Below are 18,498 nucleotides of genomic sequence, written 5' to 3' on the forward strand. Positions count from 1 at the left end.
TTGGAGGAGGTTGTCCTGGAATATCAACTAGCGCTCTTGGACGCTTCTCTCCAGGACAGCATCCCATTGGATTTTTCTGTGCAGATCTCTGAAGAGGCTAAAGTCTGCTCTTGAGACATTTGGGTCAGATGCCCAGGCTTCTTCCATCATGGAGTGCAGACTTCAGAGTCCAGGAATAGGACCAGTGTTGGCCATTTCAGCAGCCACAGAAGACATCAAGGAGAAGGCCATGCCTTGAAATCTGCTCCCTGTAGGGCTGGCAAACCTCCCTTTGGGCTTCAGAGAAAAGCCCACCTCACCCACAGCTCCCAGCAGCAGCCATACCAGGTCAGGCCAGCTGTCCTCCCAACTTCCCAGCAACAGCTGAGAGTCGGAACACAAGGAAAGAAGAACAGAGCAAGAACACAGCGATGCCTCCCCACCACACGCTCCTGACCTCTGCTGCTGGATGATAAGCGAGTCCCTGAGTCAGAGCTGGTCTCTTCATATTCAGAAGCCTGCAAATGATTTTTCTTCCTCAGGTTTGTCCCGCTGCTTTCTGAACCCCTGTCAGTTTTTAGCACTCACTGTGCCACTTAGCAAGGAGTCACACAGGTTAGTTGTACATTAGATGAAGAACTACATACTTGTTTCATTCAGTACCTCATGTTCTTTTATGGGAAGACACAGCGATCAACTACCTCTGGTTCACCTTTTCCGTATCACTCATTTATGGACTTCTACCAAACCCCTTCTCCTTCAGCATCATTTTCAAAGCTTGAGAGGTTCAGTCTATTTAGTCTAACCTCTAATGGAAGATGTTTCACAGTTTTTAGCACCTGTTAGTCTTCTCTACCAACTTTTCAAGTATTACTTTGGTCTGAAAGACCAAAACTGCAGGCAGGTTTCAAGATGTGGTTATAGTACAGATTCATACAAAGATATTCATAATTACGTTTTCTATTTTGTTCTTTTTTGCTTTCCTAACAATTCCAAAAATTCAATCTGCTTTTGCAGGTTTGGCCTGGAATCCCTAAATCTTGTTGCTGAGCAGAAGTCAGTCCAACACCTCCACTGCATATGAAATACTCCTACTGGTTTTCTTCCCATATGCATTACTTTCTGGTTTTCTGTGTTGGTGTTCAGCTGCTGTTTTACCATCCACACCCAGTGTCACCAGTGGCCCTCCTTCACAACTGCTTTAGCTGTATTTTCTGACCTACGCTTTGGTCTGGTTTTTTGAATGTCTCAGTGCTAAAGAAGATGTTTTTACTGTGATGTCACAGTGATGTCAGATCTTTATTCCTAAGCAACTACGAAGAGCTGAAAAATCTTTAATGGGCAAGAGTACCTCACAGTGTTTCTTCTGGTGTGTGTTATCTTGCATGTGCCAAAATAAATTTATTTTACTATCACACTGTTTATCAACCCAGCTTGATGCAATACCATCCGCCTACTCTTCTTTTGCTTAAGGAATGCAATTCTGACTCATCTGCAAATTTTGACCTATTTCCTGCCCTTAAGACCAAGAGCAACCAGTGAACCCAGCACAGACCTTCTAGGGGTTCCCTGTAGCATTTGGCCATGGTGGAAATGGACAGTTTTCCCCCTGTTTTATTTCTTTACTGTTTTCTGAGTCATAGCAGCATTTTCTCTTTCGCCCCATGATCAGTTAAGAATATAAACAGCCCTGAAGAAGTGTGTCACAGGATTTTTGAAAATCAAAACAAGTTACACACATTATTTTGAGTAAAAAGTGCTCAGACCCACGGAGACAGATTTAGGATAAGAAGCTCAGTAAACCAGTACACATTCACTGCTTTGTGGGTAAGCTTCAAGACTTCAGGATAGCTTAGGTTTTATATAATGAATTCTCACAATTTGCTCCTCTCACGTCACAAGCAAAAAAGCCCATCCAATTACTTTAATGACCAATAGTTTTTAAAAGCACTAAAGCCCAACTGCAAGCAGAGATCGTGTTCCACAGAGTAACCTTACATTTATCCCTCAAACACAGAACCCCAGTGCCCAAAGCGTGTTCCTGAATCCAACCAGCAGATCCATTCCTACAGCCCAGCCTTCTACGAACACGCCCACCAGCCACAGGCACTCAAGACTAAGCACAAACCAGCGATGTCACCCCTGCTTTCAGGATTGACTCCCTGTTGAGTTTGACCATCTTTCCAAAGGTCAGTCTCCACACTGAGGTGAGTACGCTCAATTGCCATGTACCAGAACAGCCCTGCTGAACAGCCCTGTAGTCCCAGCAGCATGTTCAGTACTGCTGGCAGGCTGGAGCGACAGCTGTCTTCATGCCATCCCCTGCACAACAGCATCCTCTTTTCCCCTTCAGAGCAAACCTGTAACTCTGTATCTGCATTCAACGTATGTTCCTCAGTTCCCAGAGCACACCAAAAATTCTCCAGAATGTTTGTTCCTCAACTGCAACGTAAGCCAGATTGCCCTGCAGCTTCAGCATTTTATTCACCTAAGCCTTATCTAGGATGTAATTTAGACTACAACTGAATTGACCAAAACAACCAGAAAAGTTTCCTTCCTGTGAAATTAAAACAATATATACTGCTCTGTCAGGAAAAGGAGATACTTTTTGCATGGAAATGGATCTCCTCATAATCACAAAGCAAAGATGCTGATGCTTACCTGTGAGAGGTGAAATTGTCGTAAGAGCCCACAGTATAATGTCTGAAGAGACGCTTTGTTCTGTCTTCTCTGGTTTCTACAAGAAAAAAGACACATCACAAAGCTGAGAGTTAAAGGAACATTTCTTCGTTGTCTCTGCTTCCCCTACATGTATACAAACACTTTCATGCAAGCGTTTATCAACACACAATAATCTGTGTGCAGACACGTGTCAATGTGATCAGTCCCATGCATGCTTGTGTACAGTCCCATATGCACACAAACAGCTTCTGTGAATGCAAGATCTATTCACCAAAACTTCTAAACCACATCAAGTCATCAAATTTCACCAAGACTCCAAAGCGGAGCCAAAGAGGAGTATCGACGCTGGTAAGGCAAACACACACTCCATGTCCCAAGGCAGCAGCCAGATTCTTTCCCCTGTTCTGTTTGGCCACATCAACCTTGCATGCCTCTGTGCAGAGGGATGCAGTTCCCACAGAAGAGATGGTAATAGTCCTGCTTAGCCTTCCTTCTCACCCCGTGGTCACTGAGCTCTCCAGGTGCACAGGAATTATGAGGAAGGAAAACTGGGAACCCAGAGAGACTTCTGTTACACTCATCCATTAACCACCGGTACCATCTCCAACAGCACTTTGGCCAAAGTCAGGGCAGCAAGTATTTCAGGCTATACTTGTTGGACCCAATCTCCCCTTTAGGGTGTAACAACTCAGGAGGCTACTTGCTGCCTCAGATGTGTGAAAAAGCCAGAGAACCTGCCAGCCTGACCTGTGAAGCCAACAACAAAAGAGATGCCAGGGCCTCCAGGTTGCTGGATGCTGAAGGAAGGCAGCCTGACTCATGGCTAAGGGGACAGAGAGGCCACTGCAGACATCTGGAATACAGTCTGCAGCTAATGGCTTAAGAGGAGACGTGACAGGGAGATGTAAAAGAATTTAAGCCAGACACTCCCAGCTACCGTTCTTGTAACACAGAATGAATTTGCATCACACTATTTATCATCACACTATTTGCATCACCAAATTTATTGCATTACCCAGGATCACTGTTGCATACTCACCCTGCAGAAAGCAACTGGGTCCTCACACTAACCCGACTGAGTACGTTACATTGAACCAACTCACCCATGGCTACAGTAGGGTGATGGGACTCCAAACAATCAGGTAACTCCACTTCTCTACTTTGCCACCACTTTCTTTTGAAGCCCTTGGTGCTGCTCACTGCATGACTGGCTACACCACCAGGTAGGCTGTTGGTCTGATTTAAAGTCAGCAGGTCTTTAAGCATGCTAACTAGGGCAGTCGTGTAGAGGAAATTAATAAAGGGGATGAATAGGAGAAGAAATAAAGAGCAAAGTATAGAAGACACTCACCTTTTTTCTTCAGTGGGGACACAAACTGTCTGCACCCAAAGCAGTAACAATGCAAAATAAACATTTGTTTTTACCTGCATTGGAATTCAGAATGGCAACGGCCAGTGGGAAGGGGCTGCAAAAGCAGAGGGGCAGTTTTTACTGTTATTACAGCACTGTCAATTCAATGAACTTTGTTTTAAGCTCAGGACAGGGTGCCCTTTCAAACCTTTCATCCTGGTCTCACAATCACACGAAACCATCGCTGCTGGCAGAGGGAAACGTTGCCACAGCAGCTGCAACGCCTGTTTCCCACCCTGGGGACAGATGACAGCCCTCAAGGCAACAGCAGCAGCCGCCATGCCACTCCACCAACACGCTGTCCTGCCTCTCACGCCTCCCTGACAGGCGCTAGCTGCCCTCCACTACCAGACACTGCTTCCAGAGATTTGGCTGTAGCCTCCCAAACCCAAAGGTGCCTCTGCATGGGGTAGAAGGTACACACTTTAGCACAGATGTCCTGGTCTCGGGGAACCTCACCCTCAGCACGCACCTCCATTTCACACACAAAACGCGCTTGCTGTAAGGTTGAAAGAACAATTAACTTTACCGAAGTTTAGAAATAAAATCACCAAATACAGTACTTGTTTATACTATTGAAAACACAGCCTGCCCCCCCCCCCCCCGCCCCGATTCTTGGGTTTTCTGCTCCTCTTGCATGTTTGTTTTGGTTTTTTTCAGCTTTTTCCTTTCTTTCTCAGAAGAGCTGAAGAACAGCCCTGGCATTCTGGCACTTGTTCCCCCCAGAACAACACCCTACGCTTTATAGTTCTGGCTCTCCTTCCTATGGCTGCAGTCTCCAAAGTGGGGCACACAAGGCAATCCACTGGGGTGCAGGAAGAAAACATTTATTGTACCATTAATAAAATTTTTAAAAGTTTTTAAAACAGTGTTTATTCCATCTTTATCTCACTATTTTTTAGTTTCTATTTGTGCAGGTGCTTTACAGTGCACGTAGTACATCACCAGAGTAGTACAGGTATATAATTCATAAGTAAATATATGTGTACGGGTGGTGTGTGCTCAAAAATTTTTTTTTACCGAGGGGCATGTGATCAAAACGGTGAGACCCCAGTGCATGGGACATGCAGCATCACAGAGATTAAGGCAGGTGCTCTGGCAATCCCCCCCAAAAGAAGCGAGTGCACAGCAACCCCCCCAGCAAGCCCACGCAGGCAGCGAGGACAAGGACGCCTCATACGAGGTGAGGTGCAGCCCAGCCCTCGCAGTGCTGTGGCTTAGGAGCGTTTAGGGGACATTGCTGTGCAGGGAGCAGCCCCTTGTGATCCCATGTGCTATTCCAGCCTTGCTGCTGTGCATCACCTAATGTGTTTACCTAATCCGGAGGGAGATTTCTTGGCGCCTGATGGTGCAAGGGGGGCTGATGGCTCCCCGTGAATCTTCCGATTAGGTGGTCGTCCACCGAGTCCTGTCCCTGCTGTCCTAGGAAAAACTGTCTCAAAGAACCAAGGAATTAATCTTACTGGCAAAAAGACACGCTACACCAAGAAACAGAAATGTTAAGGACTGATCAGCACAGCAACACACCACAAAGAGTTAAAGGGGATAACCCTTTTGCCTGGATCATCTGAGGCAGCTTCTCACCTTGCTCACCATCCTCTGTGGAGGCAGAGGGTTGTCAGCTCCGAGTCAGGCAGGGATACCGGACTCTACCCCCAGCAGTACAACCAAAGCACACTGTGGCCATAAGGAAAACGAGGCACCATGTGTTCTCAAGGGGGGCTGACATGCTGTTGGGGAAGCACCTGCACCACACACCGGCTCCTTCCCCGCTGCTGCAGGAGCGCCCAGACAACAGCAGTGGAGAGCAACCTCCTGCTCTAGTGTTGCCTGCACGCCATGCACAGAGCTAGGCAGTGGGGATCCTGCAACGGTTCCCACTGGTGAACGAGGCAAGACAGCAGAGGCCTAAAAAATACCTAAAACATCAAGACAAGTCTTGTTTGTTGTGCCTGTGAACAAGTTGCCACCCACAACTCTTTCCAACCTGATACGGATGTACGAAAAGTGGGAGGGGGGAGATGGGAGAGGGAAGGAAGGAGGGCTCCCGTGGAGGTGCTGGCATGGCACAGCCCCAGCAGGTCACGACAATGACGGTGAGCACGTCCACCCTCTCCGCCTCATGGCATGTGAAGACACTCTTCAGTGAGAGACACCCACCGTCCCCTCAGACTCCTGGGAGGGAGGGAGCATGGTGCTCCTGCAGCACAGCAAACCCTGTTCAGACAGGCACCCTCTCCTCCCACCTCGCTTCTCCCCTTGCTCCTGCCTTTAGGAAGTCCTGCTCCCCCCAGCCCCATGCGCCTGTACTTCAGTCCCTTCTCGTCCCTCTTCTCCACTCTACTCTGCCTCCTCCTCCTCTCCTGCCTCCCTCCACGCATGCACAGACACTTGTACCTCATCTGCAAACACCTCTATTGATCTCATTCCAGATAAAAGAATGGTGATTTGGTGACGGGAGCTGGATTTATGGGCTGTCCGCAGCCCAAAGGCTCGTTCTCTTCCTGACTCCTAAATATAGCTGCTGCTGAGCGCGTGCTTAATGGAGCCGTCACAGAGGCACCAGGGACTGAGGCTGATGGATGGAGAGGAGCGAATCACTTGGAGCTAGGTGTGGAGAGGGAGGCTCTATATTTAGAGAAGAGAGAGCAAGAGGACACCAGGGCAGCCCGGTGGGACGGGCTGTGCCCACAGGGTGGCAGGGGCTCATCCAGACACAGAGAGCAGCACAGCCAGCCCAGAAGGACAGGCACAAGCAGGGAAGCAGGAACAGGGAACACAGAATGGTGGAAAACTATGGCCTGGAAACCAGGAGGAGCATGTGGATGGGTACAGGCTGTACCCAAGCTGCTCTGTAGACTGCCTGTAAAGCGCTTTTGTAATGTTTTTAACAGGCAAGTCTTTCTAGGTAAGTCTGCCTAATACATTAGGTAAAAATACAGGAATATTAACATCCCATGGCTGGCCAAGAGCAGTCTGGACGTGCCAATGAAAAGGCTCTGGGCCAGAAGCAGGTCTCACACACTGACTGGACAGAGAGCCCTGCTGGGCCAGAGTGGACTGACGAGAAGCTTGGGTGCCATTCCCATGCATCCTCCAGCACCTGGATTTTCCCCATCTTCCCTTCTCTCAGGCACCAACATTGGGTTGCAAATAGAAAAAAAATAACTCTTTTAGAATGTGAAATTATGCCTTTTTGTCTCTACAGAATGTTGGAATTGTATTTCTAAATACTATTTAGAATTTAATTTAATTTAATTTAATCTTATTAAATGCAAGATTTACGCACTTCTAATTATTGGCAGCAATTTCATGATCTATTTTTGACCCACTGCTCCTGCATCACAACAAGCACCTTAACAGCAGGCATCCTTAGAGGTGAACAGGCAGAAGTACCCCACACCAGCCAAACAAAGGACCGGACCTTGCAGCCAACATGCCCCAGCAAGCACCTTCCCCAATGTCACCGGCTGCATGCCCTTTGGGACAGCACAGTGGCTGCCTGCACCGCAGCACTGGGTGAAGAATGACGAGTCATTTTTTGGAAACTGATCTCTTTAATCATTTGATGCAGCAGCAGGGACGTTACGGTTATCATCCAAGAGCCACATCAAACCACCTGAGAGGTCAAGGTCACAGAAAACCATAGAGCCATCAGGCAGATCAGGAATTGAGGGACGGAGATACCAGTTAGACTCTGTGCTAGCCAAGAAAGACAGTTTAAAATAGATTCTATCTTCTAAGCTGAAATGCCAACTAAAAGCAGTAACATGCAAGTCAGAGGAGATAGGGTCTCAGGAATGGAGAAGGCTAGGGTCCATATTTGTGCCTTCTCAAGTACATGGACACTTCTTGTGCCAACACACCCATGGAAGAGGCTCGCAGATGCCCTGTCTCAGTACAGGAGTACTGATTCATTGCTTTTTGAACTGTCTCACCACTCTGGAAGAGACACCCTATTCAGCTGATGCTCTCAGTGAAGACAAGTGGTGGGTGGTCTCACCCTCTTGCAGTGGCTGGACCATGAGCCTGGCTGACGCTGTTCTCAGTGCCAAGGGAGAGCTGAGCTGCTCTGTGGGTACAGCCAGCACCAGGACCACAGGCAGAACCCTCCAAAGCTGGGAAGGAGTTTGGTGGGAGAGCTGTGGTGCCACAGCACACCCGGGAAGCCGTGTCTCAGCCCTGGAGCAAGCGAAGTGCTGCAGCCTCCCCATTCCCTGCTGCCCTCCCCAGCACGGGCAGCCAGAGCACTGCTGCCCATTGTGGATTTCACCCACGCGTCCCAAACCATGCTCTCGAGCACCTGACTCAGAGTAGGCTGATGAGAAAGATACCATGACAATTAAAGCCTCTTCCAGGCTCTGTGCCAGGCAGCCAATCTGGCTGGGGCAGCCTCAGAGTGCTGGTGATGAAGAGAAAGGGAATTATTTCAGAAGAAGAAATGCTGAACTATGCTGAGAGAGGGAAGGACATGCAGTGCCTGAGACCAGAGAGGAGCCTGATGCTCCTCCACACAGAGAAGGAGCCAGAGCAGGTGAGACGCTGGAGCGCATCACCTCTGCTGCCAGCTGCGGCAACCACTGGCCAGTGCTCCCGTGGCAGCAGCGGGTCCTGTTCAGGCAGGGGCTCTGCCTGCTGCAGCCTTGAGCCTTATTTCAAGTGCAAGAAAGCATGGAAACCCTTGAAGTATGGCTCTTCCCCTTCTCACAGGGCTGCCAGGAGAACGAACCAATTCATGTCCCTGCGGCACCTGGATCTGCTGACTGAAAACAGAGAAAAGCCCAAGAATGTATTTGCTTAGTGATTTGTGGTATTACTGTGTTTTATGCAGAATGGTTAACTAATTTATGCTTTCCCCATGACCAATCTTTACCCTATAAAGTTCAAATACAACTTTTCTCTGAGAGTGAATAATTTTAGAAGCCTTGCTGTATCATTCTTAGTTTCATACAACAATTTACATACAAGATGTGAAACATTTGGTGAAACCTTGGCCTGTGTTACATGAATGCACAGAGGACATAATTGTATTAGTCCCTCTTGCCCTTAATTTATGAGTTATACTTGCAATACAATTATGCTTGTTAGAGTTTTTAGTTTCTCTGTAACTGAAAAAATGCAAATAAAATGAAAGTCTATTCTCAACTAATTATGAGTCAGAGAGCAGCATCTGTGCATTACCTCTCACGGGGACTTAATGGCCAGGCTGTCAGCCTGAGAGGACTGGGGAGATCAGTTAAAGCCACAACGCCCAAGCAACAAACATAGCAGAGCAGGGCCCAAGGAGGTTATGTCCTGGAGAAGGTCTCCACAGCTATTCCATGTGGATTTATCCACATGTATTTCCAGAAGTGCCATCCAGGCAGCTGTAGTTGTTTCTGACTGAGCCCAAAGCCCTCGTTGGGTGTGTGGGGGTACTCTGTCCAAATCTGCCTTCCTCTAGCGTGGGGCCGAGGTGCTCGGGGTAGGCAGTCCTCATCCACAGCCCCCTCAGAGGCCACAACATGTTGGGGGAGGCACCAGTTGCAGCTCCCCAAGCAAACTGCTCGCTCTGGAGACACTGCCGCCGTGAACTCATCAGCAGGACGTGTCCCTTGGGAGAGGGCCACAACTCTGCAGTGCCAGGGGAGGCGGGATGACAACACAATCCCGGTAGAGATTTTCTTCTTCTGGTTTGTTGTTTTGTTTGTGGGTTTTTTTAGATATAAAACAAGTCTATGAGGATCAGGAACTCCCACAAGCTGCTAGTTACCTCCAGAGAAGACCATTTGTGCCAATGATTTCCACAGCCACATCCTAGGGTGAAGCCTGCCCGTCCTGCACCAACACCTCCGTGCTAGGAGAGATGGGGACCTGAGCGATGCCATCTCCTTGCTGTCCAGAAGGCCAGCAGCAGGAGGCCTCAGAGCCATAACCCAGTGCATGTCAGTTTGGGTTCCTGACCCCGCACCACGCACAGCAAAGGGGGGACTCAGAAGCGCAAGGACCCTACCCGAGCGTGAAGACCCACGCAAACACCTTTGGTACTGACGGCCTGCGTTACTTTGCCGCAAATCCACCTGCCGCCTGGCACACGTCACCTCCCTCCAGACCCCGCTCCCCTCCAGGGACAGGAGCCATCTGCATGGCACATGAAGCACCAGGAGCCACCTCCCTGTTACGGGGACCACGGCTCTGCTGATACCACAGGGGAACAAATTCCTCAGCACAGCCCGGGACAGGTGTTTTCGCTCCCAACACCCGCACAACTTACTGCCCCGCCGTTACAGGGACAGTGGTGTTGTGAGCAATGGAGACTGGGCAAAGCTGCTCAGGGGCTGCAGCGGGCAGGCACAGCACACACTTGGTATGCTCCTCCTCCGCGGTTCGCAATGCATGTGAAATATGAACAAATTTTCAGCGGAGAGCTTCCCATTGAGGGCTACCCTCCCACTGATGCGCAGTCTGAAACCAGGGCAACTACACCAGTAACACAGCTGCAGCATCTCTATGGGACTGCGCAGAGGTGTCACCGAGCAGCATCTTGTTTACACATTCATGTGTTTTTCCTACCTTCCCAGATCTCTAGGGTTCAGCAAATGGCATGGCAGTGCTTGACACCGCTTCACCCTTTTACCATCTTGGCCTTCATGCTGCACAACAGGTTGACGTGGCCCAAGGGTCGCACAGGCCCTGAAGTTCTGCATAGAACAGCACTGAGACAGAGAGGGGCTTCCTTCTGTGTCTGAACAACAAGAAGCTAGAATAAAAGCATCCTCGCTGAGACCAGTGAAACCTGCACCAGGTGAAGCAGAGGAGAGAGCTGTTCATCCATTACAGCACTGAAGAGCCGCCTGCCATGAAACCGCGAAGGCCCTGCTGGCCACTGGGCTTTGCCTAGTGCTGAGGAGGGGACAGCTGTCTCCCCGGACACATGAGGAACACATGAGGAAGTTCTTGAGAAGACAGAGCAAAGCTCTTCACTGAGGTGTATGGCAGGAGCTACCCTCCAGAGGATGCAACATCTCCCTTTCATACCACTGAATCTACATGGGAATGCTTCATGCGAAGTACACAACCATCTCTGCACCTGCCAACTGCATCACTCTTATGGGACAAAAGCACTTCAGTCATATTTATGCTTCTTATCCTTGCCCTCTGCAGACAGAACCAATGTCCCCATGTCTTCCAGGGAAAGATGCCTGCAGAAACCTTCCATGCAGACGACCCAGCTCACTGAAGCACGCCTGGTGCTGACTCACACCAACGGGCTGAATCCTTTGTCCCTGTGCACATCGACAGAACTGTAAACCTCCTATGAATCTGTCCCCAACATGAAGATGGTACCACGGAGAGGAACAGTCACACCAAAAATCAGGTGTTTCTAGTAGAGTAAGGGCTCCAGGGTCAAAAGGATCACACTGAAGATAGGACTGTGGCCAGACCCGTGGACATTTTAGTGCCCACAACCCTCAGGGCAGCCTGCACTGAAGTTCTGGCTATGAGCTGGATCTTAATCAAAGCCTGTAATGTCCTTTCTGGAGTTCAGAGTACGCGGATGCAGACACAGCTAAAGCTATCTGAGGGGGATATACCTTATAAATGAAGTGTGTCTGGTCTTCTGGCAAAACAAAAAACCAGGAGTGCCTCTGGAGTACGCTCTTTTGCCCACAGCATCTAATTTTCTTGGGTCCTGACCTAAAGGCTTAGCTTAACTAGACCTTCAAGTAGTAGTCAGGACCATCAGAGTCAAAGTAAGGTACATAATGGGAATTCAAGCTCTTTCTCAGATTCTGGTACTAGGTCTATTTTTAGAGGTGCAGGCTTTAGCATGGGTAGGGAAGTGCCAGATGGCCATAGCAGGCTCTGTTATGACCTCACTGATGGACAGGATCACTTTAACAGAAGCTATATGGTGACAGACATCCAAGAGCACATATGTTCACACTGCTCGGTGTGCAAAGATGCAAGAAATCTGACATCCTGCTGAAGAGGTCCTGAAATGATATTCAGTAGTCCCACAGAGTGGAGAGCAGTCTTCCCATGAAGGAATCATGCCTCTGTGACAAGCTGCTCTTTGAAGAGTGCTGTCCCAACACCCAGCCAAGAGAGGGGATCACAAAAAACAAAGAGGGGAAGCTGGCAAGTGAGATTTGTCCCCCTGCAAAAGCTCATTGCCAAGCAAGGAAAACCACTGACAGCACAACCAACCTGGAACTTGGTGCCAGCTACGGAGAATGGAGATTCTGGAGACAGGGGCATGCACTGGGTACCTCAGTAGGGCGGTGACACTGCAAGTAGCGCAGGAATTACAACCACAGCAAGCCTGGGGAGGATCATTTGTGTTTCTGTCTGCCGGTCCTCAAATATTACACTCCTGCTGCAGAAGGAGAACTGGGATTGGCACTGAAGACTGGGGCACTCTCATTCTGCACAGTGACTTAAAAGACTTCCCAGATGGGAAGGGTCTGGTGGAAGACCTTTCAAGAGGATGGTTTCAGGGAGGCTTTGCACACTGGCAAACAGCAGCGGTCAGTGCAGATGCTCTGAACAAAGAATGTGCTAGAATAGGCTTCATTTTTTTTCCCTCAGCAGCGGGAGTATCAGAATCATTACACCACTAAACTTAAGGAACACAACCTCCATGGATTTGCCTAATCTCCTTGGGAGCCTTTAATCTGCACTAACTGCAGCAATAAGATCCACAACTGCGTGCTGTGTGGAAATAGCCCATTTTGTGGCATTAACCTTGCTGCCTAATTTCATTGACTGTCCATTAATTCTCATGTTTAGACAAACAGTGAATCACTCAACTTCTCAATACTTTCTCAGACTCCCATTGTATTCTCTTGACAATCTCCCCACATGTGCCTCTCTTTTTAATTCATTCTCTCCTCATCTGGAAAGTCTTGTGGCCCACCACTGGCAATCTCCATCTGCTGTAAAACTTGCCTGCTTATTTATATCCTTTGCTTTTTATCTTTCAACAAGTTGTTTTGGTTTTTTTTTTTTTTAAAGCAGATTTTGAGAAAGCCTACTTAACAGCTTTTTGACAGCCCTTGTACACTACATCAATCCTTGTCCCAGTGCCTGTTGACTACTTCAAAGACTTGTAGGACATCTAGTGGGCTTCCCCCTAACAAGGTTTTACAATAAGGAAGAGTCAATAAAATACTGCTTTATTCTAGTTTTCACTAATTTGCAAGATGAAAAAAAAAAAAAAAATCAGACTTACTGGTCTTTATATCCTGGCAGTGGTGTTTGTCTAGTATAATGAAAAATAATGCAGTTAAGGCTAAACTCTTTAAGCAAGACTTCTTTTTTTCCCCTCATACAGAGAAAAGATGATGCATACCGACTATGTAGTTTTTATTCTAGTGGTAACTACAGGAGATGCTGAACAACAACTATGAGAGATGAGTACCTTAAAATTAGCAATTCTAGGTAAGAGTTCTTAGCCAGGATCTTTTAAGGATCTCACTGATGATCTCTCTGGAATAACATTTTCAGTAAGCCCTGGAACACAGAGCAAATAACTGAGGAGTAGAAGAAAGCTGAGTCAGTGGCAAGTGTTTCAAGGACAAGTTGGGACGACTCTTGTAGTTATGGCATGAAAGACTGACATCGATCTTGAGGTACATGTTAAACCCACTAAGAACTTGATTATTTGATTTGGTCGCTAATTTTGATATTATTGAAATGGGTCACCTGGAACTTAACAGCAATGCTGTATCATGTTTTACCTTTGGAGCGTATATCACAAATCAATTACAAAGTTACAGAGGAGATCTAGGTTGCCTAAGGGAAACCTAACCTTAACCAGTGCTCTACGCTTTACAGCGAGATACCCAGCCCCAGCAGGACCACCCATACTACCCGGGTTCCCCACATGCTTAATGGCAAGACGAACACTACCGATGGCCTCTGACTCGGACCCCTCAAATCTGAACTTGAGCTGCCTGAACCAAGAAGCTTCCTGGAGCAAACTTCGAGGGCATTTTCACACACACACATGTTGTGATTCAGACTGTCCAGCCAGCTCTGAGGACGGGCACCTAATTAAGAGGCTTCTACCATTCACCAGCTGCCCAGCAGCCTGAGGCTGGACAAACATTTGTTGCAAGCTCCAGAAGATAAGAAACAAAAAAGTTAACTGAGAAAAGCAGGGAACTAGATATAGAAAGGATTTGTATCCATTTCTTTTAAGCCTGTTGAGCTACAGAAACAATGGGAAGTGCATAGTACAAAACAGCGCCAGAAGATATTAGCAACTCATAATGACACAGTTGCTTAAAAAAAGTCAGAAATTCTAACTCACTAACTCGTCTGAGCTAGTATCAAAGACAGTGCCAGGAATGAATACAACATAAATCAGCCTGAAACAAAAATGATCAGAAGACACTAACTACAGCAACTTACATAGCATCAACAGACCAGCAGAAACTTTACAGAGCTGGAAACAACCAGCCTGTGGTCAAGCATTCAGATGGCAATAAAAAGGACTGACTTCTGTCAAGAATTCTGGAATAAGTTACAGGTAAGCTTGAGTCCACTATGTGCAGAGTAGTGCTTTGCTGAAACAAGAGAGATGCAGAATTCAGAATTATTCCATTTAGAGCCTACAGCCAGCACCTCCTCTCCTCCCAGGCTACCAGAAGCAGCAGTGCATATCTTTGTTCCAGGGAGCCTCTTGTTCTTTATGCTCTGTAATGTCCATAAAACTATTCTGCTGAGTCCAAATTCCTTCTGCAGGAGGCCAAATAGCCATGATGTGTTTTTTTTTTTAAATTAAGTAATGCTACAGACTTTTTTTTTCTTTTACAGACCTAAACAAACCAGCCCAGAAGAAACCACTTCAAGCAACTGCTTTTTTTGCGTTTCAAATTCCCTTGCTTTCTGAACAGTTCAAATGTCAGCCTGAGTGCTTTAAGACAACCACATCCTTAGTCCTTGGAGACATAGTACAAGAGAGATAAACAGGCTAAGAGTGCCAAGGCATTGATAAGAGGTTCATAGGTAATTGGCAGGGGAAATTGTGGTACTTTGTGCTGTTCCTTGATACACCCTGCTTGACCTCAGTACTCTTATACCCATCCCTTTAAGGAACACAGGTGTTCAGTTCATGCCCAGAACATTTGTAGAACCTAAACCTGACCACTAAACTACTCATGATACATCTATGGCTTTGTTGCTAAGTGGTTAAAACAGTATGAAGTGTTCTGTTAAGGAAAATGTTAAGGAAAAGTGAACCTGGAAAGACTCTGGTGTCAAAACTTTTAAGTTCCCACTTTGAGAAGGGGAAAAATTAGAAAATCTAATAGACATTAGCTTTAAAACCTAAGCAGCACCTTGGGATATTCATAACACTGACCTTTATTCTTGACCGCAAGAGGAAGCTGCCAGCAGACCAGCAGATTAATTAAGATGGGAGGGAAGTTCAGAGAAACAAAGGGGATCAAGGTTAAAGGCAGCACAGCCAGAGAGGAAGCCTAACGTAAGCAGCAATGTAATGGGAGACAGGATCAGGCTTGGAAGGAAATCAGAAAAGTGAAAAAAGAAGTCAAAAGGATTTTTAAAATGCTGGTATAGCAGTAGCCAGAGGACTCGTTCCCACCTCGTGCATGACAACTGATGCACGTTGGATGGAAAAGCAGCTCTGCTTGGAAGGCTGGATGGTGCACCAGGCCCGGGGGAGATGAGAGGTTATCTGAGCTCTTGGAAGATGGATTTAATTTGCATGCTTTTCCAGCAGCAGCTGGCTGGCCGTGTCAATCAATGCTCCAAAATCTACAGCTCTGTTGTTATCAGGTCTTCAGCCATTTCTGCCCATGCTCCTGTGTATTCATGTGCTGCATGCATAACTCCAGCTGGGACAGCAGTCAGCTGCAGAAAGCTCAACACACGTTTCCTGTTCTGTCAGGGAATTGCCACCTCATGAGCGGCCAGATGGGAAGAGTCATCTCTCTCCAGCCAAGAGACCATGGTAAAAGCAGACGCATTTCATTTTAAGCTGCAGATCTACTCTTGCCACCACTCTTCATGTGGAAGTAAACAGCTAGAAGGATAGTAGAAGAGATTGTGTCAAAAGCTTTGATAAAAGCCAAGGTGTACAACAACCACCAGTCTCTCCTTGTGCACAGAGCCAGCCACCCCAATGCAGAAGGCCATCAGGCATGCCAGGTACAATTTGTCTGTGGTAAATCCATGCTGGTCATTCCATGCTTTTGCTCCTCTGCTTCCCTCGCTCCTCCTGTCCCAAGCTCGGAGCTTTCTTAAGGTTGCCTGTCTACCTGGGCGAAGTCTGAGTACTGAGTGCACGCTGGCTGGGTCACATATGATGACTTGGTAGGCAGCAGGCCAAGAAGGGTTCCAGCTCAGTTCATGCCAAAGTCTCTCCCCAGGATTGTTAAGTGTACGGACTAAAGGGGGGACTGAACTCAAAGTCAGAAGGTGAAACGCAGGGAGTCACAGCAGGGCAGTTTGCAGCACTTGCGCTGCTCCCCAGCTGCATCTGGCGTGCGAGCTGTCACTCAGTATCCTCCGAGAAAGCCAACTCTGAGCTTGTCACCAAGTGCAGGCGCTCATCATGCAGCACCAAGGTGCAGATCCGCTCCCAGTGCAGCTGCAGTGGAGCGTTTGCATGTCCATCTTCTCACTGATTGTTCTGCAACACCACATTGAAGAGCTGGAAAAGGGAAAGAAGGACCTTCCTTCCCACAGGGGCTCTCGGGATGGTGTTCCAGCTCCTGAGGCTGGGCTTGTCCTGCTTTGACTCCCAACCTGCTGCGCCAAGGCAAATGCCTCCTTAGGAACTCCTTCCCCCCACGCAGGGACTCTCAAAGAGCCCGCTCAGAAAAGCCGCAGTGTTCAGACTTGGTGCTCGCTGCTCAGGCAGGGCTTCTCCTTTCCAGCCCTGGGAAGTTTAGCTGACTGAATTTTTTCCTTTCCTGCTGTCCATACTTCCACTTCTATCGCAGTCTTTCTTGAAAAAGCAAGGTATTTGTCAAAAGCAATGATTGCTAAATTACAACAAGGTACATGGGTGCTACATGTGAACACCTACAACCAGCAAGACCCAACCCATCCAAATGGCCACAGGGGACATCGCTCTACACACCATCCAGTCTCCCTGTGGATGAGGCTATATCCCCCATTAGTTCAATACCACCCCAGTCTCACTTTAGGATAGAGTTCTCCAGAGAAGGATCACCATTGGTCAAGGTAGACTCTGTAACATACCAAGAAAACAAAACGAGAAGGTGGAATAGATAACCTGTGCCTTCACATGCAGGACACACAGAGACAAAGTTACAAAATGGGTACCATAACAAAACAAGCCGACCTCCCCAAAGGCTGGTGCAGACCTCCAGGAGGGAGACGATCAATTCACTGCAGGAAATGAGAGTGCTGTATTTCACTACGGTACCAAAATCCTCCACAATCCTCCTCCTCTGCAACCTACGCATTTACATCACCTGAGGTTGGCATCAGAGATGAGTGAAGAACAACAGTGCCCTCTACCAAAAGAAACAGCCAACGACTTCTGCAACCTCCTGTCCTGAGCCCAAGCAGCCAGGACAGAAACAGCCCTGCTCTCCAAAGGAAGCGGGGCTCAGGCTGGGCTCTGGACGATGTACTCTGGGTTCAGACCACTGGGGCCGAGCATGCACACCAACACTTCATCCTCCTCAGTGGTGATGTGTTCTGGTGCCTCTGATGTACCAGGCTGGAAAATACTTCTGACTCTTTTACACAACACGGGAATGAATGATTCAGGAACAGTGATGCTAGTCATTTTTTTTAAATCCTGTTGTTATACCATCTGCTCCTCCAATATCTATGCTGGCCACTAGGAGAGACAGTGAGGGGACAGGCCCAGCCAACGAGATGCTCTCACTATTAGACTTGTAAATAATGTGAAGTACCCAACAATTGTTATTACAATTTTGAAACGTTTCTTACACAAGAAACTCATTTCTTGATCAAATGGTGGTTCAAGCTCCTAATTCTTTCTTCAGAAAGCCTTTCCACAATGGGAAGATGCAGTAACACTTCCGCCACCTCCACTGCTACCCGCAGGTACCAAGGAAGTAACTAAATACATGCCAGTCATATGAGGGGGGTGTATTCCACCCTTAAAATTGTTCTCATTTTCTCAGAAAAAGATGAAATGTCAGAGACTAAGTCCACTAGGAACTCAGTTAACATGGTTTCACGTATTAGTAATTTAAATGCTATGACGATGGAAAACTGGACATCTTGCCACAAATAAATGGGCAGACAAGGAGCAGTAAGGAGAGATCTCTGCCATGCAAAACAAACAGTTCCCTGGATGCCACTGACTCCCACATCCTTCCAGAGGAATCAAAGCAAGATAAAAAGGAAAAAAATCCATTAAAGAAGATACTCGTGCCACAGTTATTGCACACCCAGGATTAGCCATAGAT

General features: G+C 47.6%; 1 protein-coding gene across 1 annotated transcript in view; it reads right to left on the reverse strand.

Moving 5' to 3' along the window:
* SHANK3 (SH3 and multiple ankyrin repeat domains 3) overlaps positions 1-18,498 on the reverse strand; it is a 198,959-nt gene that overhangs the window by 117,719 nt on the left and 62,742 nt on the right. The window contains exon 3 of the mRNA XM_010566063.1: positions 2,641-2,716. Within this exon, the coding sequence (XP_010564365.1) occupies positions 2,641-2,716 (76 nt within the window). The remainder of the gene's footprint in view (positions 1-2,640; positions 2,717-18,498) is intronic.

Source organism: Haliaeetus leucocephalus, unplaced genomic scaffold (genome assembly GCF_000737465.1).
Source record: "Haliaeetus leucocephalus isolate CR32 unplaced genomic scaffold, Haliaeetus_leucocephalus-4.0 Scaffold202, whole genome shotgun sequence".
Taxonomy (NCBI): domain Eukaryota; kingdom Metazoa; phylum Chordata; class Aves; order Accipitriformes; family Accipitridae; genus Haliaeetus; species Haliaeetus leucocephalus.